The following is a 27,521-nucleotide window of genomic DNA, read 5'->3' as shown; positions in this document are numbered from 1 at the left end:
GTAGGTAGAACGGTGCCGTAATTGTGATATTTATAGATGTATCAAGTTCGCGGAACCTGTTGAGGTTTAGCTTATAACCTTCGAACACCTGGCATGCTTCGATTTATTCATCAACAGCCGACATATAGTAATGGCTAATACCTAGGTATGATCATCTCTCACTACATGAGTCTCTCCTCGGCGCCGTTGGACTTTTCTGCCTTTGCTTTGTAGATAATTGCTTTGACCTGCTCCAAAGACTGACCAAGCTCTACCTCGATCTGGGCCCGAATCTCCCTCTCAATCTGCTTTCTCTGCTGCTCCTCATCATCACGCCGTTGCTTTTCGAGCGTTTTGTAATCTTCCACAGCTGCATAGCGAATAGCCGCCTCATGCTCTCGACGTTTCTGTTCGTCGAACACTCGCCGCGCCTCCTCGTCTCTGATCTCTTGCTTGATCTTCTCCCGTTCTTCTATATCATCTTTATGCCATGCTTGGCCCCTTTGCTTCTTGTCTTCCATTATTGTGTGAAACCCTCTTGCTGCGGTTGCTTCATGCTTAGCTTTTTCAAATCGTTCCAGTCTCCTCAGCCGTTCGCCGATATTTTCCTCGTACCATTCTGCTTCGGTCGTTCGTATATCACTCTGCCTCCGTGGTGTCGTCTCTTCGTCCCGTAATGTGTTTCTGCGGCGTGCGGGCACCCTCTCCGGCAGCTCGATTTCTTCTTCCAGCCAAAGATCCGGGTCTCGCCGTCTGTCATTGAATCCCAGTCCTTCTCGATTGGTCGGCTCACTTATTTCGTTAATAACCGTAACTGTTGGCACCGATTCTCGGGGCCTGCGTGCTTCTAGCCGGGGCCGGCGATGACGCACGGTATCATTTGCGTTGGAGGTATGCCTGTACACCATTGTAGGTGAGGGCAGAGTCGAGTCTGTCGGCACAGGGGGTGGGCCATCTCTGTCAGACTGGCCCTTTTTCAGGACGGAGACCTGGTTGCGAAAATCGTTGAGCTGAGATTTGGAGGAGAGATTATTTCTCCTGTTGTAAGGGTAGGCCTCCATTATTCTTGCGATAGATAATTGAAAGGCGCGGAGCAGTGGAAACGATCAGCTATTTGCTTTGCGTATTCAAGTGACTGTTTCTTTCCTTTCCTTTGGGTAAGAGTGGAAGGTCGAGGTGTACTTATGTGTAACGTAGGTGGGGGTTTTGTCAATGCTGACCTGGCTGCCTCAGGAATCAATCATAGCGCTGCCACCCATGCAAGGTAAATTATAATGCATCGGTAGCAATATAAGCCGATACAACAGTCATTCCGCTCGTGCGAATTGAATTCCTTTACAAATTACCGTTGTCGTGGCCTTCGTGCACTAAGCTGTTTTGGCTATTGCCTTTCCTGCCTGTCATGCATACGGTGTTCGTGTCACTGTGATCGAGTAGACTGCCTAGGGAGAAATCCGTTGTGCATTTCCTTAATTTGAGCCTGAGTTGGTACAAGAAAGTCTACTACTACTACTACTACTACTACTACTACTACTACTACTACTACTACTACTACTACTACTACTACTACTACTACTACTACTACTACTACTACTACTACTACTACTACTACTACTACTACTACTACTACTACTACTACTACTACTACTACTACTACTACTACTACTACTAGTAGTAGTAGTAGTTAATGAGTGCCCACGATGCGTCACATCATGATCGGACTGCGGGACCAAGTGGAGCATCTGTCAATTATGGGGCTTGCCGCCTGTGAAATTCTCAGATGGCATCATGGCATATTTATTCATTCTCAGCATCTTTTCAAATAAATACATACATTGAAAAGATAAGATTTCTTCCTGCTATTTATTGGGTGAATTGGGGACCGCCTTGCCCGTGGAAAATAAGCCGAGAACTCCCACTAGCATATGTACAAGCGCTAGCAACGCTGGATATCTTGATAAAAGAACCATTGCGTCCTTTCGCTGGTCCTCAGACCTAAGATTTTGATAGTTGAGTGCTATTGGGGACTTCTGTAGTTTTATATCCGGAGATTCGTGAAATTGGTGTATGGCACTACCCAGTTCTGAGATATGCGAATCGGTGATCATTGCCGTGTCTGTAGGATGAGGCTCATTAACGAGTGTCGTCGATGAAGAGGCGGAGCTCAAGGTCTGTCCGCTATGCCATTCCCCGGGAGTCAATAAGCTCCCACTACTAGCATTCTCATCTGCCGCATCAATGTACCCCGAGACTGAGGAGGCGTCTGCAAATGTAACCGGTAGTGCTTCGGGCACCTCGACAGGAATCCGCATATAATTTTCTCTCTCTAGTGCTCTTTCCAAGCCTCGAGCGACGGAATCCAAAGGATGAGCATGATCTCTTGGTCGAACGAGCACTTCACTCGATCCTTGATCCTTCTCGGAATGTGGGGGAAATCGCAGGTTGCGCATCTTATTTTGAATCCGATGCCGGGTGCTCTGCAGCCGACCCTTGATATCAACGCGCATGCGGAATGGTTTGTCATTATGCTGGAAAGTGAAAGCTGTATTAATCACATTGGGGTGCGAAGGACGACTCTCTTCCTGATTCTCACACAGCTCCCATTCCAGTGTGCGGTATTCTGGACCGGCGTCGACGACATGGCGTTGACCCTTGAATGTCCAACGGCTGTTATAAATCAATGACTTTGCGCTATTAATACCGAGACCACCACCCCCAGTGCCGAGGAAGTTGAACTCTGGAGTGAGATGGAGAGTCTTGCTGACGACGACATTGGTGGCTTCGCCAGTGAGGTGTTTCGGGCCATAATGCTCTGTTATTTGTAGCGGATAGAGGTCAGACTCTTGTCGTCCACGCGTTATCTCGTCAGGGTGAATGTCCTCCAATGTAATGACAACCCTCGCGCTAGCAAGGCGATAATTTTGTGGCTGGTCGAATGAGAGATCCATATAGACGATGCCGGCGGGTGCATCTTCATGGCCTAAGTGACCCCATCGAGATTTTGACACACGAAGTCTGCAATCGGCGCGAACTTTGCCAAGTTCGTGCGTGCAGAGACTGGCATCGGGAAAACTGTCGAGGCCTCGGTATTTGCGTCCGTAGCGGCGAGAGTAGGTTGGGGGAGTGCGAGTGCGAGTCGAGGGAACGACGAACATGTCTTATACCTAGGTATTCTCCGCGTAAATCTTCACCTTCCACGGGTGAGATTTTGAACAAAGAAAACGAAAGTCAGCGAAATACTCATAATAATAGGCCGGCTTCGTGTTTAGCGTGATGCTCTCTCGTGTCACATCACACTTAGCTGCAGGGGTCTCCGCTCCGGCTGACAAGACTCCGGGCTGTGTCAGAGATTCAGCCCCAATGTTCATCATTGCGTTTGTCAAGCAGCGATGCCTTTTGATATTACATACGATGACGCGGTGCATGGACATTACTCCGATCCCGATGGAAATGACCAGTCGGGGGATACTGATGAATCGGAGGAATCGGTTGTCAGAAGCAGGCCAGCAGGGTCGGGGCACTTGGTATTCGACGGCTTAGATGAGAATGGAGAACCGCGCGAGGATCGCGCCCGAGCGCTCACGGCAAGAAGAAAAGTACCAACCCAGCCTAAGGACATAAATGTACAATTTACGAACGCAGAGACGGCAGCCGAGAGGTCAAAAGAGCGACGGAGTAGCCCCCCCGCCCAAGCCTTCATCAAGAACGTGGACAAGAAATCCTCTGCAGAACCAGCAGGACGAGTGGAAAAGCGCTCAAGATGCGTGGACAAGCGCCCAAAACATCTGGAATGCGTCTACAAAACAGGACGTGACCCTCCATTTTGAGATGGACATTGCGCAGGATGTCGAGAGTAAACTAGAGGAGTTCTCAGAGCTGAAGAGGCTGGGCCAGTTTCATGCTGCCGAACAATTTTACCAGGATTCGTTGGAGCCATTCTCAAACTTCTATCCAATTGCTATAGAGTACGCTGATATGCTTGTCGAGCAAGGGGCTTACGAGCGACTGCAGCAATTTATGGCAGCAAAAAAAGAATTACTTCCGAGTACAGAGCAAGATCCAGAAGACAACCCACTCCAGGGAGGAGAGGTCAACGAAAGGTTCAACCTGCAGCTCATTGCGGCATATTCTGCTATCCACACTCACGGCAGATTGAAAGAGGCGTACGACCAGGTGCTGTCTGTGGGGAACGCTATTCGTTCGATGCCAGGCGAAAGTCTTTCTGCCATGGTTTGGGAGCCTCCAGGAGTAAGAGCCTCGAGCCATGTCAGACGGGATATATTGACTTAGTCTATCTATAGGTTGCACTATACGCGCTCAAGATCCTATTTCTCGTCGAGCAAGAAACAGATCTAGTCCCTGAGCACTGCTTTGATATGTGGTCCAACTGCTGCTCTTTGTACAAAACGCTTGTGGTCCAAGATCGGATATGGGACGCTAGGGACCTGATAGTTGCACTGGTAGAATCTGACCGTCCTGTAAACACATGGCAATGGATCTTCAACGCCGATATCTATTCCCGAGACGCATTCACCCAGCTTTACGCTGACTGGAACGTGGAGGAGTATGATTTATCGACCTATCTCGCCATTCTTGATATTTTGGTTAGTACCGCAAGAGGGTTGACCTCGCTTCTACCAAATGAGCAGGATATCCAAGCCGCAGAGCGGTGCTTACAGAATGCGTGTACGGTAGCAACCTGCTTGAAAGAGAATAATCAGCAGATGGTCAAATCTCGGCCATACATGCATTGGGTGCTGGCTGAGGAGGATTTACAAAGGATGAAGCTGGCCACGGAGGATCGTCTCAAAGAGGAAGGCTTTCTAGGTTTGAAAATCATGAAAGGCGCCCTTCCAATATACGTGCCGATAAAATCCGAGAATCCGACGTGGTGGGTCATGTATGGGCAATCAAAACAGCAATCTGGAACGCTTTTGGAATCCACGCTCCAGGCCGCACGTGAAATAGCTGACTATGCGACTGAGGCTTGGTGTCTGGAGCAGATGATATCACGCTCGCCAGAACCTCCAGTGGAATTATTTGCTCAATTGTGCCATCTCCAGAAGACCCTCATGAGAGATATGTTCGAGTATCGGCGAACCTGTATGTCAAAGTTTCTCCTTGCAGAAGCAGACTACGCCCAAAGAGAACTACTGGATGAGTTGAAGACGATACGTGGACAACGTGAGACTAGCTTTGTTTACTCATTCAGCGATTGGTGCGAGTCGATGATTGACAAAGCGCTTTGTGAATCACTTGGGATTGCCAGCAACCACGATCAAGCTGATTTGAATTCTTTCGCCCCCTTTCTTCCGCAGTTTATGAAAGATTTTCTCGAGGAGGTGGGGCTTGACAACATCTATGGCCTTGATTTCAAAAGCGACTACCGAGGTAAGGAACGAACGTGAGATGATTCTATCTAGATTGCTACTGGTAGTATTATGTTAGCAGCATATGGCAAATTCAAGTAAGAACGCACAGATATTCTAAGTAGTATTAAGTCGTAATGAGGTTGAGGCCAAAAACCCTTGGAAGTTACTACTACTAACTAGTACCTAGGTAGTTAGTAGTGAGGAAAGAAACTTTTGAAAGCAAAAGATAGTAGTATATACCTACCTACTGGCTAGCACCGACTCGGATCGAGAATGTCCTACGAGTGTGCCCACCTGCCCAGGTGGTTCAAGTTCAAGTTACCGATCAGGCTTCACTTTGATGCAACGTTGGAAATTTTGAACTATGTCTGCCTTTCTGAGATTAGGTGCCCAGGTGCTTATGATTTCGTCTATCCCCTTTGCAATATATTGCCCGCCGCTGTCGTGGGTGTATTATCCATGCTGGCGTGGAGGAACGAGCTCCTGCATTCATCTGCATTCATCTGCAGAGTTTCTAGCAACGAGCGCTAAACTGGAGAAGACTCAAGACCCGGCGCACGTTCATGCGATTTAAATTATAAACCTGACTATGCTTCCTTCAGGGCATCCTTTAATGATATTGAAGGGATCGTGGTGGGGAAATCACTTTGGTTAGCGCACGGAGTACCTAGGTATTCCATTCAATGCCCCATTGGGCGTGAAAATTCGAGGAGACACGTTGTGATTTGCATTCTTCATGAAACTTCACATGGAGGTGACTTGAACTTCTCAACCGCTACTTATACTAGTAGCAACTAGATGATTTTTGTTTCGCTTTTTCTTTTTCCCTTTCCCAGAAATGGCTTGAAAGGTGAAGTGATGTCTATGCCATCTGCTCCTCCGATGCGGATTATGCAGATTTGGTGAACTGGGTGACGGAATGAATGGAAAGCAGTAGACCAAGGTTAAAATGTGGGGTGATGGGAGTGGCCTTCCAAGGTGGTTAATAAATCGAGTCCACGGGGCCTTGGTTTTATCCAAACGGTTTATATCACCAAGCGTGGCGTATGATAGTTTCAGAGACTGTAGAATGGTATAATAACCTAGAAACTTCGAATCAACTCGAACGGGCTATTTACAGGACCGCAACTTATAATAAGCAACAGTGAACAACGAGCGAAAAGCGTAGCGTAGGGATTTCTTCTAAAGGCAGTAAAAATGACAATCTCCCGCATCATTGACTAGCGAGTGGCCTGAACAAGCTTAGTGATCTGACCAAGCCATTTCTGCGAAAACTCCTCTTCCGTAAACCGAAGTGCTGAGCGCCGGGCCCGTTGCCTCATAGCGACTTTCTCCGCCTCCGGAAGCGCCAGCGCCGCCTCAAAAGCAGCAGCGAACTGCTCCTCTGTCTCGGCGCGGAAGCCCGTCGCTCCGTCGCCGAGGTCAATTACGATGTCTTCGCGCGGACCGCCGGAGTCATGCGTGACGCAGATCAATCCAGCGGCTTGGTATTCTACGACACAGATGCCGAAGTGCTCGTTCCACATGCCATTCACGCCAACGGAGGCGGTGCTAAGGTGTGAGAGTACAGCAGGCCAGCTCGCGTCACAGAGGAAAGTAGTCTGGTCGCGGATGCGGAGTTCATGGGCCAAAAGGCGTAGGTTGTAGATGTGGGTTTCGTCGGGGCTGGCGTGGCGGACCGAGCCGATCAGAACCAGGCGGGGTTTGGGGATATTTGCGTAAGCGGGGTTGTTGTTGCGCTCTTGAAGGAAGCGTGCAAATGAGCGCAGAACCAACGGGTGGTTCTTTTCTGGTCGGAACTGTGCGATGTAGAGGAGTACGGGTTGGCGTGTTTTCTCACTTTGGGCGTCGACTGTGATTGTTGATTCTAGCTCTGCGACGGCTGTCGGGGGGAAGACAACTGCTGGTGATGAGGCAGTTCCCTCACTCGTGGTGGTAACCGCCTTGTCTCTACCCCAGATGGTGCGGATATGGGCAGCTGTCCAAGAAGAGTTACACATCACAACATCTATGTGTCGGCCAACCCAACCGTAAAGCAGCGCAAAAAGCTGCCAGTATCGGCGCTTGACAGTACCCTTCAGACCCTTGCCAGCACCAGAGTTGATGCCCTGGACGCCGGTTTTGTCATCCAGGGAGTTGAGCATGTCGGTCGAAATGGTAGGATAATGGACGTAGGCGCCAGTGGGTACGCTTGGGAAGAGCCACTTGCACATCGCGAGAGTGAAAGCGTAGCCCATGGTGTCGACGAACACATCGGGAACAAGGAGGGTAAACGCATCGTAGGCGACTACCAGCGAGCCCAGAGACTGACCGAGCAGTGTCATATATGGATATGAGCTGGCAACAACATACTTGCGTGTTGTCAAGTAGAGTAGCACAACCGTGGGGGTATGCAAGTGGATGTTAAATCGATTCTCAACCCGTTCCAACATAGTCGCCTTGTTCACCTCATGGTCTCCAGTATAGATTGCGCAAATTGCCTTGGGCCAGCGCTTTTGTGTTGCGCGTACTGCCTCCCAAAGCACTCGTTCGCCGCCTCCGCCTGCATTACTATAAAGGTGGTAAGCAAGGAGTTCCAGGGAAAGAAAGTTTCAAAAGCAGAGTGGCCGTACCAAAATGGATGGAAAAATCCGATGATACCATCCCACTCATCATCCCCACTTGCATCGGTATCGCTGCTGCTCGTAGTGTTAACCCCACCAGGGCCGGAGCTATCTACCTTCTCCCAGTCCTCGTCCTCGGCCTGATTCCGGCCCAGAGAGTTGGACGAGGCCTTTGGGCGTGGCGCCCGATGTTCCTCCTCCTCAGATCGCGCCCGCGCGACCACATATTCACGGCGAGAACGGGTTCGTCGGCGAATCAGCCAGCCCACACCGCGGAAGACGAGGCCAAGCACACTCCCCGAGAGTTGCGGCAGGAAGATCGCGGTGACGACTAAGACGAAAATAACGAGAATGGCGTTGGACAGGAAGGCCATGATCTCAAGTGTCACTAAGGAATGCGCATAGTACCATAGGAGAAGAGAAGTTGGAGAAGTTCAAAGTCAACAAACGGCATCAGTTGACGTGTTGCCTCCAGCGTAACTTACATACGCGGATCATGTGATGACCAGATGACCCGCTTTGACTTCCGCGGAGCTTTGGGAACTTCTGAAGTTGAACTTTACTCTTTCTCTCGACATTATTCTACCTCACAATGAATTCCGTTCGCTCACGGGTCTTGCGGCCCTCAGTGCCCTTGAGGCCCCAAAGATACCCATCGTCAGCGTCCTCGCAAATTCGACATTTCCATCCGTCCAAGCCCACCCGCAGCATCAACGATATTCTCGACTGCTCCGCAAGCTTCCTCCATGGCGTTCATTCCCTCTCCCACCTTCCCTGGGTCGCATCAATTCCTCTCACAGCACTGATTGTACGAACATGCGTTGGACTACCACTTCATATCTATACAAAAATCCATGCACGCCGAGAAGCTGAAATTGCACCGCTAGCAAACAGCTGGGCGGGTATTGTCATGAAGTCGGGACAAAAAGACGGCCTCACAAAATCTCAGGCCTCAAAAGTGATCAAGATGAGACATCAAACATTGCGAAATAAATGGAATGTTTCACCCTTCGCCCGCGTCGCCACTCTCATTCAGATCCCGGTCTGGATTAGCTTGATGGAGAGTGTGCGCGGGATGTGTGGGAACCAAAATGGATTAGTCCCATGGCTGCTCTCATTAATGTCCTCTGAAAAAGATGGCGCTGAGCACTTGCATTTGACTATCGAACCAACATTCGCAACCGAGGGTGCATTGTGGTTTCCGGATCTGTTGGCAGGTGACCCCACGGGCGCTTTACCGGTGCTTCTCTCGGCTTCAATAATACTCAACATCCGCAACGGATGGCATAAAACATCGCGCAAGGAGCTGGCAGATATGCCAAAATTACAGATGCTCCAAAATAGTTTCTGGGGCGGGTTGCGCATATTCATGCAGGTCCTGGCGGTGAATGTCGGAGCTACAACATATTTCTATGAGATGCCGACCGCGCTCCTGATCTACTGGATCTCTAGTACCAATATTGCAACTTTCCAGACCTGGTTCATGAACAAGTATATGTTCGCCAAGCCACCACTGCCGACTTGGTCTCGGAGATACACACATTACGAATGCCCTCAGTCGTCTGACCCTTATAGGCAGAAATTGCTATGATTCGGAGAGGCGTCTTCATTGAACACAATCAATCATAAACACCAAACCTCGGATGAGGCATCAAAGTAGAGACGAGCAGATCTGGAAATGCTCTTCTACAAACCTCTACAAAGACATGTCTATCTACTGCTTCATCGCGACAAAGTTTCTGCCCAGTTGCTTCGAATTCCCGAACGACGCATATTTCAGCAATTTGACAGCTTTCGGCCTTATGAAGGAGAAAGACAACTCCAAATGCCACCTCCGAACATCCTGAATGGCACAACAATAGGAGACGGAGTGCCTTGTACATATACACCAAACCTGTATAATATCCAAAGGACAACGACCTTGTCTGAATCACGTTTTCTTCAGGGATCCGGTATTCCGAAAACAGAAAACAGATCTTATCTTTTTCTTTTTGCCTTTTCCACAGTAGTCTCGAAGAAAAGTCAAGTAAAGCTTGTTGCAGCGATTCTTGGATAAAAGATTTTCATACTCATTTGAACTAAACATGAGGCGCGTCTAAATGACTAAAGACGAGCTCCATCCTGGTCATCACTTTCTATGGCTCGAAAACGTTTGAACGCTTCCAATGTCTCAGGGTTTTGCACTGTGGCACTGACCTTGACCTCTTGGCCACTGATGATTTGCTTCACGGCTATTTCCACTCGTTTACCGTTGATAGTCATGGGTATATCAGGCACTGACAGTACAAATCTCGGTACATGTCTTGGTGACAACCCATTTCGAATCGCGGTTTTGATTTCATTGCGGAAAGTTTGAGTCAAGAAGCATTTAGGCTTCATGAGTAAAAAGAGGAATACCTGTTCGTCCGTGTCATTTGATCTACGACGCCCGACGCAAAGGCAGTTGCTGAAATAGTCGGTGAATGGTTGTGCCTCAACAATCGCGTATATTTCGCCGCTGCCGAATCGTATGCCGGAAGGATCTATGTTTATCAGTCCATTACCTCCAGATAACCAGCGAAAGCAAACTTACTGAGAACAGCATCACTTCTTCCATGCATGACATAGCCTCCGGTCCTTGGATTTCTCCTTAGCCAGTCATGCTGCGCCCAAACATCTATGTTCGGAAAGCGCTCAAAGTATGCCGCTTTGTATAATCTGCCACTTTTATCACCCCAGAAGAAGCATGGCATACTGGGAAATGGCTTTCTCATAATCATTTCTCCAGCCTCGCCCGTATCTGCGATAGATTGACCAGTCTCTGGATCGACGATATCCACATCTGTTCCAAGACCGAGAACCTGCATTTCACCTGCATGGAGAGGGCCTGATGGATCCATCGCGATGACATGTGTACCAGTCTCAGTGCCACCAGCAATATTGCATATCTGCACGTCTGGAGGGAATGCCCTATAGAACCACCTATACTGCTCGTGAGAGAGAGGTGCGCCAGTAGTATGGACGGTTTTGAGCTTTGAGATATCAAAATCGCGTTTGGGGACTGCACCAGAAGCTTCTATCTCCAAGAGCAAGCGCGGAGAAACACCCATAAATGTGAGCTTAAATCTATCGCATATGCGAAGCATTTGTGTCGCATCTGGGAACAAGGGGCTTCCGTTATAAACAACAAGAGTTGAACCGGCTGTCAAGTGGCCGCACATGCCGTAAAAGGCAACCCACGACGTGCTAGTATACTGCATGACCGTGTCGTTTAAAGTCAAGCAGTTGTGGAGAACCGAAATTTTCTTGGATTGAAGAACAATCCCGTGTTGGTGAACAATGCATTTCGGGGCTCCAGTTGTGCCCGAGGAATAACATATCATCAAAGGATAGTTGAATGGAACTCTTTCAAAAGTCAATTCGTCCGATGTGCTTGATCTTTCAAAAAATGAATTCAGGCTGGCAAATCTTTTCTCTTCACAGCCCAGCGTGATTGGTACAACGTATAATTGAAGCCGAGGTTGAAGCTGGGCAGCAACCCTATGAATCTTTGGCACGGTAGACACTGCTTTGCCTCGATAGATAGAGTGGCTGTCAAAAAACAGGATGCTTGGCGTGATCTGTTTAAGTCTTGTAATACATCCTTCGGCCCCAAGTTCGGGGCTTATAGATGTGAATATAGCCCCCATCGATGCAGCAGCATGAAATAGAACAACAGCCCAAGGGGATGTCGCGACGATAGCCGCAACTCGGTCTCCTCGTTTGATACCACTGTTCTTAAGCGCACTGGCAGTTTTTCTGACCCTTTCGCGAAAGTCCCTCCAAGTAACAAGGTGTGCCTCGCTTCCGTAAATATTCTGGCCTTCGCGAATTCCAATCAAAGCGAGCGCATCCGGATTGGGATTTGAGAAAATCGCATTTTCTGCATAGTTGATCTCATGTCCTGCGAAGAACTCTGGAATAGAACTTAAGGGTAAGCTCTCATCGTAGGCGATCTTAGTGGTTGAAGGAAGGGGAGGCGTAAGGTCTAAATAGGAGTATATATCAATCCAGAAATCGTGCGGCTCCTCAATAGACCACTGATGCAGAGCTTTTGTATCCTGCATATTTTTTCCGAATTTCTCGTTGACGTGATGACGGTATTCATCCATGGCTATTTTGCCCTTCCGCTGCGACGGCTGCCACAGAACCTCGGGCCCGGGGAATTCGCTCGCCATGGTAGTGAAGATAGGTAATATGGTTTTGTAGGATGTAAATTGCTCTCAATAAAACCGGGTACCTCTAGAGACTAGATGAATAGAAATTTATATCAATTTATTTGACTAGTTTCTCTTAGACATTGATTTATCGGCATCTACTTGCTGTTTTCGAGAGACCACACGCCATGAAGTATTTCGGTAAATTCGGCATCCTCGGCAAGCTCGGAACTATGGCTACCCAGGTAGAGTATGTACAGCTTAAGGTTATTTCGAAGTCGTAAAAGCGGCCTGTGAAATTTATCAGAAGCGTGGGGAAATTATCACTTTGCTCTTCAAGATTGTCTATGACAATATTCCAAGTCAAAAAAGGAATTACGGGCTCTAATCACACTTGAAATTGTGTCACAACTCGCTGGAGACAAAGATTTCAAGGCGTTTAGATATGGACGGGATTGGCAGGATTCTACGGAAGTCGGGCTTTCAATAGATTTTAATCGTGATAGAAATTGGTATACTATTAAGTCCGATTCGAACTCAAGGAGCTAGTATTTGATTGGAAAGCGTCGCATTTAAGCTATGTAGGAGATAAAAGCTATTTGGCCCAGAAATCCCTATAGAGTATATTGGAATCCCGGTACTTCTTCAAGGGCGCTTTCTTCTTGAGAATTTGAAGCTTTTCTATTTAGCCTGTTAAGATGTACAGAAAGACCCCCCCACTAGTATCAGAGTGAGGGCGCAGCAACTAAGAATATTTTGTTAGTGAGAACCATCGGGAAATTATTTTAAAACTCACGTCAGGCAAGCATATATGCCAGGAAGATATTTCGGAGCATCCTGAGATCTAAAGACCAATGCGCCCGTAATGCCGCCTGTGCCACCAAATATCACCATGCTGGCACTTGAAAAAGATCGCTTCCATTGCCCACAGATATTGTTTGCCTGCCATGCCATCACGCAAGGGAGCGAACTTTGTGAAGCTGCAGTGACAAGAAAAACACCGAAGTACTGGATCCCCGATGAGTTGGTCCAGGCCATAAGACACAAGCCGCAAATACTCTGCAGACAGTTCCATATAATCAAAGGACCCCGAGAGCGGTATTTATCCCCCAGCCAGCCCTCGAAGAACATGAATGCTGCAGCAAACAAATAAGGCGGAGTGCTGAGCACTTGTGATATACCGACGTCGAATCCCATTTCTTTGTTTAGAATAATTGGTAAAAAGAACGCTATCGCATACGCAATTACTGTGTTAGCACTTGGACTCAGTCAGTACAGGGCATTCTAGCTTTCTATATCGTCAATTCACAACTTACTAGAAAATGAAACAATACACCCAAATCTTCAGATCCAGCGCAGGCGTCAAAAAGCGGCGCAAGCTGAACGGCTCTTCTTTAACGTCCGGTCGGTCGTTTTCGAGGATTCGAATGATGTGTTTGATCTCTTGGGGACTGAGGAACTTCCAACTATTTTGCGCTTTCTGGGGGAAGTCGACAATCAATAATGCACCAATTATCCCAATTAAACACGTCAGAACCCCCTCCCAGATAAAAATGTACCTCCACCCCGACAAACCTCCAATGCCATTCATCTGCATAAATCCATAGGCAAGAACGCCTGAAAAGGAGGAACCTGCTAGACTGATCAAATAGAAAGACGCATATCGTTTATGTACGTCATCTGCGATGTATTAATTGCGATACAAATATGCGAATCGAAGAAGACTTACAGCGGCGGTACCACATTTGCAAGAGAAGAATCGTTCCAGGAAGCAATCCGGCCTCAAAAATGCCAACAAGTACTCGAAGGGCAACAAGCTGTTTCCAGTTTTTTACGAAGCCAAAACAGAGCATTATAATTCCCCATAGGAGCACAGCACCCGGTAGAAAGATACGAGGGCCTACTTTCTGCACAAGGATAGCACTGGGCCATTGGCACATAACATGCGGAACAAAAAACATAATGATGCTCAGTGACTTTGAAATTTAGCTTGTTTTCCCTTCCCATATAATCAAATGATCACTTACATAGCGAAATCCTTGATCCAGTTCGAGCTCCTTAGCCATTCCAGCAATATTTGCAGAGGCAAGGTTAGTTCGGTCCATCAAAGACACCGCAAACATGAGTCCGAGTGCAGTGATCAAGCGGCGATCAATTTTTCGAATAATTTTCTTTTCCTCGGATGGCGAAAGTTCATCCCCATTCGACTCGTGCGATGCCAGAATGGCCTTCTCGAGGTGGTCGGTCATTGCTTTTTCGGTATCTGGATTATTTGTCTTCATACTGCGTACTCTGGATTGCTTATTGGGGACGAGGTGAAGATCTTCTCTGGACTGGGGGCGGAAAATGAATAAATGTGTCACCTCCGGACTTTTTCATGTCGCGTCTCGGCAAGCTCGGTAGTCGTACAAGAAGCGTTCTCGCCGAAACGGAAGTCTCCAATATCTCCCCCGCATTTCTACCCCATTATCCAAACTCAAACTCGATAGTTTTGGCTTGGTAGCTACTAGCCTGCTGAAAATCTCGGTGAGGATAAAGAATGCTCGGTAGTATTCACCAATTCAGCGAATTCGAAGATGCCGAAAACATTATATAGTATTATCCATGGGATCTCATGATGGCATCAAATATCACTCGAGTGTCAGATTCCAAGGCTATTGTATACTTCAAGTTCCTCCGAAGGCGCTCATATTTTCTTCTTTAAGGTTTCCACCACTAAATCCAAGCAAAATGTCTGGCTCCACAATTCACGACCCCAAGGACAAGCAGCTGGCACTGGATTTTGCCTACATGGTACAGACATTCAAGAGTTACCCAAATATAAAGCGGCTTTAATGGCTGACAATATACAGTATGGCTACCCTCTAATCGAATACGGAAAGTTTGTAGCTCAAATGCCAAACCCCACTACAAACAAGCTGAGCCATGGCCGACGACTATCGACATCTAAAGATCGTCAAGTGATAAGGCCTAACTCTGATACGCTTTATACAACTATTTTCATGGATATTTCGTCGCATGATATTCAAATTGAGATCCCCAAGATTGAAGAACGCTATTGGTGCTATTCATTTTATGACATGTTCGTATTCCTTGAATATTGTACGGGCTTTAGCCTACTGATGACTATACACCAGGTATGGTAACGATATTGCCAACATTAGTAGCCTTCAGGGCCATCGCCCAGGAAAGTGGTTGATCCGCTTCTCTGATACAGAATTCGGTCTTCACATTGGTTTGCCATTGGGAGCGGACTACGAAGGATACGCCAATCTCCCCACACCGTACGGCATATCCATCGCGCGTTTCGCAACGGACCAGTCAATCTCAGACCAAAGTCTTGTGAACAAATATCAGAACCAGATTCGACTCGTTTGTATTCCACGAACTAAGTCTGTTGCGCCTCCCTTCCAGCTATCTATTTTCACGGCCCCTGAAAACAGTGCTTCTGAAGAAGTCTCTGTTGCCGACGCCGTGATGCGCCTGACTGCTAAGCTTGCGCCACATAATCTGTCTCCGATACTAGAGGACAGAAAGTGGATTTCTCTCGCTCTAAAGCGAAGTGGCATGGAGAACGGTGTCTTCAATTGTTTTAACGGAGCTGATATCTCACATGTGTGTGACACCGCTGAAAAGAAAGCCCAGGCTCTTCTCGATGCAGCTGGAGGTAGCCTCAACCATGGAAATGGCTGGAGCTCTGCGTATCCCGAGTATCTTGGAAACTTTGGCTCACACTATGCGGCAAGGTATTCAATTGCCAAGCGGGGCTACCTGGCTTTGACGAGTGATCAGGCCATCTACCCATCGCTCTCTCGGGCTCTGAAACTCAAGCCAGACGAGGCAGTTTTGCTACGATTTTCTCGGAAACCGGTTCTAGTAAAGACAGGATTCTGGAGTCTGACAGCATATGATGCTGAGCAATATCTTGTTCCCAATGATATCAATCGGTATTGTCTTGGAGACCGTGATAACATGACATTTCCGGACGGAACTTCACTAAGTGAAAAAGGCAAGGATGGCGAGTTTTTTATTTTGATGCAGCCTGCAGACATTAAGCCGCCAAATAAATGGAGAAATAATTGGTTGCCGTCCCCGGCGGGAGGGGGGAAGATGTCGATCACGCTGAGGTGGTATGGTGCTAAGAAGGAGATGATGACCAAGGCTTACGAGTACCCTCGTTTGGAGTTTATGAAGGCCATTCCTGGGCCAACGAAATCGATGTTGTAAACTTGATTCAGTGATGTTCATGTATATCGCTTGATAATTCAAGTTCCAAGTTGTTTCAGAAGAGAAATCGCAATTTGATCACATATTTTAACAATCTTTGAGTATATTTCGAGACGGTTTTGTAGTTCAGAGCCATAAAAATGAGTTCAAATAGTTTCGTGCAATTTAGGGACAGGGGTTGAAGTCGTCCAGATTGAAGAAGTTCTCAATCGACCAGTCCGTGAAATTCTCAAAAAGTCCAGTCGGAAATTCATCCACTTCCATCGTGTAAAGTAAATCCATCCTTGGACTTATTTCCTTTGGGAATGGGAACAATTCGGGAATTTCTGGTATCGTCACATATGCTCTCTCATTCCATGGCCAGGGGTTTTTGATGGGTTCATGTATCCCGAATAAAGCATTGGAGGAGACACCCTGGGACACGATTTCGGCTCTGAATCTTCTTATTTTTGCAAGCACGGCTCCTGCCCCAGGGAACTTTATTGTTCTCTCAGCCATAATTTCGAGGAGAATATCCAGTTCCTCGAGGGATAAAGGGTCAATGCCTGAATCGTGCTCTGCGCTTGTGACTGCATTGTTTTCATGGCGTAGGCTACTTAACTGTGGGAGAGAGGCTACCATCATGGACCAGTTGTTGATAGGCATGAGGTAGTTGATTTCATCCCGATAGTCCATTTCTTGATATAGGCGAATAATACAAGAAGACGCCACGAGGGTTATTGTAGATATGACCGAAGGATGAAAGAATCTGCCATGCACATGAAAAAATGATATAACGCAAGTAAAATACCAAGTGAGAATCTCATAGAGAGCTCGGTCGTATATCAGTCTTCCTGAATGATCAAAGATATGAAGATCCAAAATCATATTTCCAACCCACTCTTTGAGATCCGAGATAATCACGAGGGCTTTTTCGGAAGTTGCCGCCGGATCACGCTGCTGGAGAGGCAACATCTGTGCTAATATCATCATCAACTTTGTGTAAAGAACAAACTGAAGAGCTTGTCCATCTTCAGGGTTCTCGAAGTCGGTTACCGAAGGTGGTCGTAGGTCAAAGTCTTGTAGTTGGATCATTTGCGGCCGCCCGAAACAAATTGTATGCAACTTGTCTTGTGCATACAGGAACCAGGCTATGCGACGAGCACAGCCCGGTGAGGATCTCTGGGGGTATGTTGACTCTTTATGAAGTCCGATCTGGAACGCAAACCGAATGGCGAGTCCAAGCCAGCTCCAGCCGGAATCAATAGTCACAACAGCGGGGGGTGTCACAGTCCATAGAGTTAGGAGGCATACGGCCTTGAGTATAGTAAGTGGGTCATGCTCATGGTTTGAGTAAAAGAGGACCTTGGCTCTCGCATAAAATTTTTCGCTTTCGACAAGACTTTTTGTTGATTTTGGGTGACGGAGAACAGATCCAGCCAAGCAGAGAGATTGCTGAAGAAGGGTCGAGGAGCCCACAAAGGCAACGTCTTGATGGTCCACCACTGGGATTCGATGATACAAGTATTTGAAATATAAAGAACCCAGGGCTTCAGTCATTAGTCTAGGGGGTAGTTGATCAGCTCCTGTCGATGTCTGAATTTGTACCTCGATCGATTTGGATAGAGCCCCAACTACAGCTGGAGTTTCGCAAGAAAGTGGGCCTTGGGTAGATAGTACAGAGAACTCTCCTATATAGCCTTGATTGTCTGAAGTGGCCGGTGACGAATGAACTGGAATAGCGGAGCCTGGAACTCGTTCGGGGAGACGGGAGATCTCCTCATCCTGTATTAACGAGGCCGATGGCGAGTTTGTCCCCACACTGTCCTGCGACGAAAGGCCAGGAGTCACCACAGGGACTTGGGATTTCCGGCGCGGCTGGGGCTTTGATGACTTCGGATGTTCTCTTTTTCGGCATATTTCGGCGCGTTTTTCACAGTTTGTGCAGATTCCTCTATCGCGGAGGTGCAGAAGCAAGTCACATTTGACTTTACGTGCATGACATCTCTGGCACACCACCCTTGAGCGACTCCGGGATATTTGTCGGTTCCCAGTAGATGATGCTGCGGCCATTGCACTTTGGAAATGAAAATGATTTCCACTGTTTCAAGCAAGCAAGCCGTTCAATGACCAATCTAGCACTTACCGTGATCTCTCTCCGCCGAGGTTAGAAAGTCAAGTGGCAGCCCCTCTCGGAGGCTTCCACCATATGCTGGTCAAGCCATCGCACATACCCCTCACGGACCCACCAAGCCCAAGCAACTTTCGCCATTCTCCAGAATCAAAATTTGGTTGTTAAAGGATCGGATCATTCTCTCCAACCAGAAATATTCAATCCTAAATATCATGTTAAGCAGGGTAAAAGAAGGCAGAGTCTTCAGTAATCGGTGGCTACTAGACTGTTCCAAGGGTTAGCACTAGCATGTGCAAAAGATCGTCTAGTATAAGTTCAAATCTCGGCAACTCTTACGGAGACCTTGTTAATCTCCCAAGCGACAAAAAGTGAAGAAATCATCTGCAAAAGATCAATCCAGCTGGCATCAGTACTCAACAGTTTACTACAATGTGTCCCAACAATGAACGCGTAGCAGTGGATCCCATACTCGATCAATTGTCCGCGTCAGAATGGAATCCGGGATTTTTCTTTTCCATTCCTTTTCGCCTTTTCAGAAGCTACTAGTAGTCCTTGGGAGATTTGCCATACTGGAAGCCTCTATCTTGGCTGCCATAGCAATGTTGTTGTTGTCGTCAAGGCCAGAAAATTCGGAGGGGATTATTGTAATTAGGCTGAGGTCTTTGATGCTAGCACATCTGTCAAATTAAATCCAGTATACACCCGCATTCAGTTTCAATGAATGACCTCTATCGCAGATCAACTCGGAGAGATTCAAAATGCCACCTCGACAAGAGAACGGGAGGCTTGACTCGTGACATGCGATGCTCAATCGGGGGTGGAATTCGCCACATACTTTGAAGCCACCCAAGAGAAATCCTAGGTTTGCAGCCATAGCCAGTTAGTAGTTTTGAGCTGGTGTCAGTTGATCAGGTGGTGGGTTGCACCAGATACGGAGGGAATAGTGGATTTTGATACCGTCATTCAATCTATTCTTTGCGAGAACCTTGGAAAGAATCGAGCTCTCTGTTAGCCTCTCTGTTAGCCTCTCTGTGTAACGCTGGGCATATTGACGATAAGGGCAAGCGAGAACCTGCCACCATTTAATTTAAACTGATTGAAACCAACGTCAGTGCAGCGTGCTAACCACAAGAGATATAGATCCTCTAACCAGACCCACCAGGGATCAATATCCAGATTGAAATCTCGTTAATTGAATGTCAACGCTTTGTCAGTTACTAGTCTGTGCGTCTTGATCATGTTCTAGGGATACTCCCCGACTCATTCCATTATCCAGCCCCCTCCAAGCCCCCGCCTCCCAGTTTCTCGCAGTCTCGTGGGTGGGCGATTGCGTGGCGGCGCCACTGTTGTGAGGCGTTGCTGGGACAACCGGATGATCTCACCAACCATTTGACTCTGAGATGCAGATCGATCACTCGGCACTCTATTTTGTTCTCCCACATTTCTAGTCAGCTAACCAATAATAAATTAATGTAGTATATTTTATCTGGAAATAGGCAACCAGCATGGGTGATTGGTGACTCCACCCGCCCAAGGTCCAGGCCGTGTTTAGTGGAAGTGCTTTAGTGTTTACATCCACCTCGGACTGCACTTCTGAACTTCGGCCGATCACACCTGGTTCCACGTTCTCGCCCCTTCCTTTCTGTCCTCTAATTTGGAAGGAGAAAAAAAAGGAAATCCTTTCAACTCAAGAGAGATTCAAGCTATACCAACCCCGAGCTACAATCCATCCCTTTTTACCCTGTCAACCGCGTGGCACCATGATCGCCGATCCTGGAATGCATTCTTCTCCTTGATCGATTGTGTCTCACATTTACAGGCGCGATGGAACGTCGACGTGTCAAGCGCAGGCCACTGGCCACCGTGCTCTTACTAGCTCTCCTCGACTCCGCTACAGCTATCCCATATACTCCATCCTCGCTATTTCTATCTTCGAAACATAATGACTCGCTTGCCTACCTCTTACGCCCCAGCTCAGATACGGGCAAGACGCAGTTCCTCTCTCTGAACATCTCCGATGTCAATACGAGCAGTCCGTCCCTCAACACCTTGCTCGAGCAAACGCCTTTCCATAGCACGGAACAAAATTCGACCTTTATCCCAGCTATTGACGACCGAGGAATCCTTACCGTCTATACTGGAGACTGTCATAGCGCAGGTCAAAGATCATTATGGCGATTCAAACCCGACAACAGCAGCTCCATTGGCAATGGAACCTGGGATCAGTTGTCTATCAGCCCGGACGACAAGAAAACACAGCCGAACTACCTAGCCGCCGGATTCGCATTCGCGACGAGCAACAACAGCGACACTTCGATATACTCATTTGGTGGGATGTGTCCATTCTCGAACAGTACAGATGAGACCTGGGTATCGGCTGCAAATTACTCCCAAACAATGGCCACTTTAGCGCCAAAGTCCAAAGGAAGCAAGGAATATGAAGCTGCCATTACTGGAGATCGCGCTCCTCCCGTACCCGAAGCGGGCATGGCGGTTGTTCCGCTGGCGCCTCCATTTTCCCCGACGGACGTCCAGCGAGACTTTCTGTTTATTGGTGGACATACTCAACAAGCTTTCCTCAACATGTCGCAATTGGCCATCTTCTCTGTCCCCCAAGAAAGCTGGAGCTTTGTTGACGTGAATACGGAAAGTAAGTTACGGACCGAGCTCGCGATTCGTGATGCGTATACCGTCGAGCCACGGTCTGGTCACGCCGCAGTTCTATCTGAAGATGGGAAGAAGGTCTACGTGATTGGAGGTTGGGTTGGAGATACCTCTACACCGGCCGAGCCGCAATTCGCCGTTCTCGAGCTTGGAGCAGGTTATGGCGGCTCCGACACATGGACTTGGACAATTCCGTCTTCAACTACTACTTCCGAAGAACTGGGTATTGCTGACGGGGCCGGAATCTTTGGGCACTCTGCGGCCTTACTCCCTGGAGATGTCTTGATGATCGCTGGAGGATACAGTATCCCAAAACAATCCTCCAAACGTGCCACCTCATCGCAGCACAACTCTCAAATCTACCTTTACAACGTTACCTCGAGCAGCTGGGTGAAATCCTACTCAAACCCCTCCACATCTCAATCAACTTCATCAGCTAGCTCGAAGTCTCACAGTGGCGGCCTCTCCTCCGGCCAGAAAGCTGGGCTAGGCGTCGGCTTGGGAATAGGTATTCCCATCATTCTCCTGATCGTATTTTGTGCTTGGAAATATGATCGCAAACGCCGAGTACGAGGACATCGGGACTCACAACTCCGAGAACTTGCCCTGGGAGCTGAACGAGCCCATTTCTGGGGCCGCGATGATCCCAACCAAGCGAGCAGTATGCGCAGTTCCCAAATGAGCGAGAGGCACGACAGCGGTGTCGCATACTCGTGGTCAGGAAATGAAAGCCTCAGGTCAAAGCCGTCATGGAAGCCGCGAGACCAAAGTAACGCTACTGCAGAGCAGACTGGTCTGCTCATGGATTCCAGTCCTACCAGGAACACTCGCCCGGTCGGCCAGCCGCGCTCTTACAGCAACAACAGAATGTCTGGATGGGAACGTCGTCGAAGCGAAGCCGCCAGTGATATCCATCCCATAGACGAACGAGAAGAAGATGAAGCCATTTTCAGAGAACGGTTGATGTCAACGATTCCCGCTCAGGAAAGGCCAAAGATACATGACCCCGATGACCCGTTCTCTGATACACCCTTCGCTACTCCGCGAAGCACAATCTTCGGCGTCGGGTTGGGTCCATTCTATACTCGACGCAAGGACGGCGGGTCCGTCGACGATGCATCAAAGAGTGACAGGACCTCGACGAATCTATCAGACTCATCAAACTTCTCCTTCTCATCAGCCAACCCCACCGGCCAGGTAAACCAGGCAAAAGGAGTCGTCGTGGACCGCCCTTTAAGCTGGGCAAGCAGTGGCGGACACTCCATTACAGCAACCTCAACGCACAGCAGAGAAACGACAAACAGCGACGTCGACCCAATGACCGCACCGTCTGAAAAGTCCTACTCGGCAGACTCCTACTCAACAGCCCAAAGCACATTCTCCCACCGTCAAGCAGAGAACGAATCCCTCCTCAACGAAACAATCGACACCCCCATCACCCCCGTCGAATCGTCACCCTCCAAACTTGCCCCAGCATTCAAACCTCGCACTTCAGACTGGATGCTGCAAACCGTCCGTCGAGCACTGACAATAACCCGCCGCGGAACAACCAGCCTGGAAGAAGACGAATCTGCACCCCTGGCCTCTGGCGTCGATCGCCGAAGCACCGTCATCGTTTCAAATCTCCAGTCCGGCGGCGCAAGTGGAACAAGTACCCCCCGTCGCGCCGTTAGTGCCTCAGCAGAACTCTTCCGCCGCAAGCAGGGCGCTAGAGACTGGAATGCGAAGAAACGGATGTCAGATGGACACTTTGCTGGACCGCGCTCAACTCGTGATGATCTCTACATCGGTGCACCGGGTTATCTCGGTAACGACGATACCTGTGACGAGGACTGGGACCTTGAAGATGCGGTCGACGACCGTAATGTTCAGATGACATATACCGTTCCACGGGAGAAGCTTCGAGTCGTGAATGGCAATGCTAGCGATAACATCTCCGAGCGCTCTGTTAGTCGCGGTGCTAGTGCGGGCACGCGGATTGTTAGTCGGTAGATGAAGTGTCTCGAAGTGTTTTCTTCACCCCTGCCAATTTGCCTCTGACCACACCACACTTCTTAGTGCTTGCTTGTCTCCAGGTTCTCTTTATCATTTCGTTTATTTCGTTTTCCTCTTTTTTTCACTTCTCTTGTATGTTTGGCTTTGCCTTTTCTCAGCGTGCGATGATTCCCTGATGACTGTTTCCTTTTCGGAATGATTGTACAAGATGCTCTTATGGTTACGGATGACGATCGTTTTTGTGTACAAATGGATTGGTACCTTGTGGTATGATTTTGATGCAGTCCACGGGTGTTGTATGGCTGCATAGCCTATGGTGTTTGAGTTGGCCTGGGCCTCGTGTGGAGTGCCGGGGCTGTTAGCGCTTTTCTAGATACGATTCGAGGACAAATTGAATTATCTGGTTCTGAATTTCAAGACATTAAATGGTCTTATCGGTCGACTACCCGCAACTACTAGTAATAAGACTACGGTTGATCGTAAAAGAGACCGATATCGTGCTGCTTCTCGAATAAAAAGGTATTCATTGATTCATTGCTCATGCATTCCCATTCAATAATTTTGTTTTCGGCCCAACTCGCGGCTATACAGGATATATCAAACTCCAAAATGAGAATACTTCAGGACCAAACATGTATCCGAAAATGTGAAATCGCAACTGAAAGGAAAGGGGGGTAGGGGGAAACGAGACTAAAAATCGACCAAAATGATATCTATGTAACTTCTCATGGCCCATAACAGACTTCTGCTTTTAGATAAAATCTATCCCATCACATGCACGCCTAAGCACCGTTGGGAGCAGTAGTCGGCTTGGTGGGCAGGGTCGAGGACAGAGGGGGGAGACGGTTCTTGGCGCTCTCGCGAGCATACTGGGCCATGAGGGCATCCATAATGACGAGCGAGGACATGGCCTCGACGATAGGGACGGCGCGGGGGACGACGCAAGGGTCGTGACGACCCTTAGCCTCGAGGGTACCCTCGCCGAAGTCGTAGGTGGCGGTGGTCTGGGCCTGGCCGATGGTGGCAGGAGGCTTGAAAGCGACGCGGAAGTAGATGGAAGCGCCGTTGGAGATACCACCCTGGATACCACCGGAGTTGTTAGTCTTAGTGACCAGGCGCTGGGTGCCGTCGGAGGAGGTCGCGGTGGTGAAGGGGTCGTTGTGGATGGAGCCGGGAACCTCGCAGCCGCCGAAACCGGAGCCGATCTCGAAACCCTTGGTGGCGGGGATGCTGAGCATGGCATGACCGAGCTTAGCCTCCAGCTTGTCGAAGCAGGGCTCGCCCAGACCGACAGGGACGTTGCGGATCACGCAGGTGACGGTTCCGCCGATGCTGTCGTTGTTGTCGCGGTAATGCTCGATCACCTTGGTCATGCGCTCGGAGGCAGCGGCATCGGGGCAGCGGACGGGTGCGAACTCGTCGACCTTCTCGCGAGTGATGGTATCGAGTAGTTGGAGGTATTCGGGGTTGGTAGAGGCGGTAGGGTGTTCGGGGGTGGGAGGGTAGAGGTACTCGTTGCCGACGGAGGAGACGAAGCAGACGATCTCAACGCCGTGCGACAGCTTCAGATACTTCTCGGCGATGGCACCAGCGGCGACACGGCCTATCGATTGGGTTAGTTTGATGTGATCAGCATCGACAGGATGATAAATGGCCTACCAATGGTCTCGCGGGCACTGCTACGACCACCACCGCTGCTGGCCTTGACGCCATACTTCTCGAGATAGGTGAAGTCGGCATGGCTGGGACGAGGGTAGAGGTCCATGGTGCTGCCACCGTAGTCCTTAGGTCGCTGATCTTGATTACGGACCAGCATTCCAATGGGAGTACCGAGTGTGACGCCAAACTCTGTGCCGGACTGAATCTCGACTCGGTCCTTCTCGTCCCGCGGGGTAGTCAAGGCACTCTGGCCGGGGCGGCGGCGTGTCATTTGAGGCTGGATATCATCCTCGGTGAGTTGCATGCCAGGAGGAACACCATCGACAATGCAGCCGACAGATCGGCAGTGCGATTCACCATAGCTGGGCGAGAGTCAGCGACGAAGATGAGAGTTAATTGTGGAGGGGTAATCATACGTGGTGACTCGGAAGTGTTCACCCCACGTCGACATGATGGCGGATGAATTGGACTGGGGCCGGATGGGATATGAATGTGTATGAGAAAATAGAAGGAGGAGAAAATCGGAGAAATGTGAAATGCCCAAGAGCAATTGACTCAGAGCAGCTGCAGGCCAAAAGCAAAAGCAAAAGCAAGAAGACTTGTGGAACGCGACAAAAGAAAATCGACTCATGGTTGCCTTTTTGGGACTAGCGGCCCCGACTATCGGCTCCGCATTGCTTCCTTCTTTTACACCTTGACCTTAGGAAGTTGGATTTCTTGACAATTACACTCCTCCCAGCTACAATGCTGGTCAGGTCCTGCGCTTTAACCCGGCTCAATGCCAGATCACAATGGGTCCGCTACAATTCCTCCTATCCTATCCATCGCTTCGCCGAGCTCGCTAGTCGCCCATCGTCGCGCCACCAGATCTATCAGTCGCTATCGACTGACCCTTACGTCAATCTATCGATTGAGCACTTCCTACTAGAGAATGCCCCGGCCGACTCCAGTATCCTCTTCCTTTATATCAACCGACCATGTGTTGTGATCGGTCGCAACCAAAACCCCTGGCTAGAGACCGATCTCCGCGCCCTACACAATGATCGCCGCCCCGAAAATAAAAATATACACGACGATGCCGCCGTTTACGTCCGTCGACGATCTGGCGGAGGAGCTGTCTTCCACGACGAGGGGAATCTCAATTACAGCGTGATCTCACCCCGAACGTCCTTTACGCGAGATAAACATGCGGAGATGGTGGTTCGCGCGTTGCATCGCGCTGGAGCGGTCAACACCAGCGTTAATGTACGACACGATATCGTCATGACCCCAGGGGAAGAACTACAAAATGATCCCAATGAGCCTCCTGCGCGCAAGGTCTCTGGATCTGCTTTCAAGCTCACACGTCACCGAGCTTTACACCACGGGACATGCTTGTTGGATTCGCCCAATATCCACGATTTGGGTCGATTCTTGCGCTCTCCAGCCCGTGGACACATTCAGGCGAGAGGCGTGGATAGTGTTCGGTCGCCCGTCGGCAATGTCTCGCGCGACATGGCCGACTCGTTTTTCTCAATGCAGGCCGTCATGGATAATGTGATTGAGGAATTCGCGCGTCTTTATGAGGTAAACTCCGATGCCCTCCTGCGGGCGCGACGGGCTCGTGCTTTGGAGCCGGAAATCTTTGCTGGTGATGACTGGGTATCGGGTACAGTAGGTGACGCCCACGAGGAGCAGGAGCCGCGGATTAAGAAGGGTGTTGACGAGCTGAGGGTAAGTGGAAGAACTAGTGTGCGGAACAAGAGTCGACAGCTAACATCGCCCACAGTCATTGGAGTGGAAATATACGCAAACTCCTCAGTTCACTTTCTCAACATATCCCATCGAAGACGACCCCCGTGAACGTCCACCTCTTCCGTCCTCACTTCCCCCATCGGTAAGCTTTGCCAAAAGAAACAGCCTTCTTCCGTATATATGCTCATCTATTCGCTAGACACGTGCTTTCCTCCGCCTGAAACATGGAGCTGTCATTGAAAGTGACATATCGTTTTCTTCGAATGAGACTGTTGCTTCTGAACAAGCGACCCGCGTGCACCAAGTCTTGAACGGCCAGAAACTGCATGAGATAACCTTTGAACGTTGGGTTGAGATTCTGCAACACAGTCTTGCTGGCACAGACGAAGCAACCGAACCTGCCATACAGGAGCTTTCCCGATACCTTGGAGACATGCTCGGTGGCCATTAATTATGTGATACCCCAAAACCATGTACTATATTTTAGCATTGTACGGAGTACCTAGTGTATAAATACATTTGTATCATACTCTCCAATTTGATAATGTTTGTGGCGACTAGTAGCACACGCTGATGGGCATCAAGTAATGCCAGGTGGTATCTGTCTCTGGTAACGATCGACATATCATTCTGGCTAAATTCGAGCCATTTAGCCACAACCGAGGCATCTGCTGTCTACCAGTCTCCTATTATACTACTAGTAGCCTAAGAACATTGACTGATTGAATTAACTAGTAGATACTACTACATGTACTTACGGGTGCTATAATTAGAGTTGATGTATGCAGATAATCAGCCTTCTCACGTTTTTCCATCAACCCATTTCATCCTTGGGAGATGGTGTGTACACTGATTCGCCTGACATATAGCGCTCGATCCGCTGACAAGTAAGCAAGAGAAAGCCAATGCTACTAGTTCCAGTAGTAATCTCAGCCGGCACTTCTACATCTTTGCATCACACAAGAGATAGTAGTATAGTGGCTGATTCCGCCCAGTCTCA

General features: G+C 48.8%; 13 protein-coding genes across 13 annotated transcripts; 6 read left to right on the top strand and 7 right to left on the bottom strand.

Moving 5' to 3' along the window:
• Positions 1-161: 161 nt before the first annotated feature.
• N7533_002656 (uncharacterized protein) lies at positions 162-1,040 on the bottom strand (the record flags this gene model as incomplete). The annotated part of the gene is made up of 1 exon (XM_057099306.1): positions 162-1,040. One exon carries the CDS (start codon positions 1,038-1,040, stop codon positions 162-164), a length of 879 nt encoding a protein of 292 aa, XP_056964442.1.
• A 798-nt stretch (positions 1,041-1,838) lies between these two features.
• N7533_002655 (uncharacterized protein) lies at positions 1,839-3,134 on the bottom strand (the record flags this gene model as incomplete). Its single annotated transcript, XM_057099305.1, has 1 exon — positions 1,839-3,134. The coding sequence occupies one exon, from the start codon at positions 3,132-3,134 to the stop codon at positions 1,839-1,841; it is 1,296 nt and encodes a 431-aa protein (XP_056964441.1).
• Positions 3,135-3,600: 466 nt separating this feature from the next.
• On the top strand, positions 3,601-4,269 carry N7533_002654 (uncharacterized protein; the record flags this gene model as incomplete). The annotated part of the gene is made up of 1 exon (XM_057099304.1): positions 3,601-4,269. The coding sequence occupies one exon, from the start codon at positions 3,601-3,603 to the stop codon at positions 4,267-4,269; it is 669 nt and encodes a 222-aa protein (XP_056964440.1).
• An 86-nt stretch (positions 4,270-4,355) lies between these two features.
• On the top strand, positions 4,356-5,387 carry N7533_002653 (uncharacterized protein; the record flags this gene model as incomplete). Its single annotated transcript, XM_057099303.1, has 1 exon — positions 4,356-5,387. One exon carries the CDS (start codon positions 4,356-4,358, stop codon positions 5,385-5,387), a length of 1,032 nt encoding a protein of 343 aa, XP_056964439.1.
• Positions 5,388-6,571: 1,184 nt separating this feature from the next.
• N7533_002652 (alpha-1,2-mannosyltransferase ALG11) lies at positions 6,572-8,328 on the bottom strand (the record flags this gene model as incomplete). The annotated part of the gene is made up of 2 exons (XM_057099302.1): positions 6,572-7,901; positions 7,964-8,328. 2 exons carry the CDS (start codon positions 8,326-8,328, stop codon positions 6,572-6,574), a joined length of 1,695 nt encoding a protein of 564 aa, XP_056964438.1.
• A 218-nt stretch (positions 8,329-8,546) lies between these two features.
• Positions 8,547-9,545, top strand: N7533_002651 (putative mitochondrial export translocase Oxa2; the record flags this gene model as incomplete). The annotated part of the gene is made up of 1 exon (XM_057099301.1): positions 8,547-9,545. One exon carries the CDS (start codon positions 8,547-8,549, stop codon positions 9,543-9,545), a length of 999 nt encoding a protein of 332 aa, XP_056964437.1.
• A 512-nt stretch (positions 9,546-10,057) lies between these two features.
• Positions 10,058-12,150, bottom strand: N7533_002650 (acetoacetate-CoA ligase; the record flags this gene model as incomplete). The annotated part of the gene is made up of 2 exons (XM_057099300.1): positions 10,058-10,476; positions 10,527-12,150. The coding sequence occupies 2 exons, from the start codon at positions 12,148-12,150 to the stop codon at positions 10,058-10,060; spliced, it is 2,043 nt and encodes a 680-aa protein (XP_056964436.1).
• Positions 12,151-12,921: 771 nt separating this feature from the next.
• N7533_002649 (uncharacterized protein) lies at positions 12,922-14,378 on the bottom strand (the record flags this gene model as incomplete). The annotated part of the gene is made up of 4 exons (XM_057099299.1): positions 12,922-13,387; positions 13,446-13,809; positions 13,859-14,105; positions 14,157-14,378. 4 exons carry the CDS (start codon positions 14,376-14,378, stop codon positions 12,922-12,924), a joined length of 1,299 nt encoding a protein of 432 aa, XP_056964435.1.
• Positions 14,379-14,859: 481 nt separating this feature from the next.
• Positions 14,860-16,356, top strand: N7533_002648 (uncharacterized protein; the record flags this gene model as incomplete). Its single annotated transcript, XM_057099298.1, has 3 exons — positions 14,860-14,922; positions 14,982-15,211; positions 15,267-16,356. The coding sequence occupies 3 exons, from the start codon at positions 14,860-14,862 to the stop codon at positions 16,354-16,356; spliced, it is 1,383 nt and encodes a 460-aa protein (XP_056964434.1).
• A 165-nt stretch (positions 16,357-16,521) lies between these two features.
• N7533_002647 (Zn(II)2Cys6 transcription factor) lies at positions 16,522-18,408 on the bottom strand (the record flags this gene model as incomplete). The annotated part of the gene is made up of 1 exon (XM_057099297.1): positions 16,522-18,408. The coding sequence occupies one exon, from the start codon at positions 18,406-18,408 to the stop codon at positions 16,522-16,524; it is 1,887 nt and encodes a 628-aa protein (XP_056964433.1).
• Positions 18,409-20,293: 1,885 nt separating this feature from the next.
• Positions 20,294-23,125, top strand: N7533_002646 (uncharacterized protein; the record flags this gene model as incomplete). Its single annotated transcript, XM_057099296.1, has 1 exon — positions 20,294-23,125. The coding sequence occupies one exon, from the start codon at positions 20,294-20,296 to the stop codon at positions 23,123-23,125; it is 2,832 nt and encodes a 943-aa protein (XP_056964432.1).
• Positions 23,126-23,910: 785 nt separating this feature from the next.
• N7533_002645 (bifunctional chorismate synthase/riboflavin reductase [NAD(P)H] ARO2) lies at positions 23,911-25,238 on the bottom strand (the record flags this gene model as incomplete). The annotated part of the gene is made up of 3 exons (XM_057099295.1): positions 23,911-24,731; positions 24,788-25,149; positions 25,204-25,238. 3 exons carry the CDS (start codon positions 25,236-25,238, stop codon positions 23,911-23,913), a joined length of 1,218 nt encoding a protein of 405 aa, XP_056964431.1.
• A 254-nt stretch (positions 25,239-25,492) lies between these two features.
• Positions 25,493-26,972, top strand: N7533_002644 (putative lipoate--protein ligase; the record flags this gene model as incomplete). Its single annotated transcript, XM_057099294.1, has 3 exons — positions 25,493-26,500; positions 26,556-26,663; positions 26,721-26,972. Coding segments are annotated over 3 exons (1,368 nt in total), but the record flags the coding sequence as incomplete, so codon positions are not given.
• Between the last annotated feature and the right edge of the window lie 549 nt (positions 26,973-27,521).

This window comes from Penicillium manginii (assembly GCF_028828005.1).
Source record: "Penicillium manginii strain IBT 31320 chromosome Unknown utg000002l:1.0-5564898.0:1.0-5567710.0, whole genome shotgun sequence".
Classification (NCBI taxonomy): Eukaryota; Fungi; Ascomycota; class Eurotiomycetes; order Eurotiales; family Aspergillaceae; genus Penicillium; species Penicillium manginii.
The sequence above is the reverse complement of the archived record's forward strand: the minus strand, read 5'-3'. Positions and strand labels throughout refer to the sequence as shown.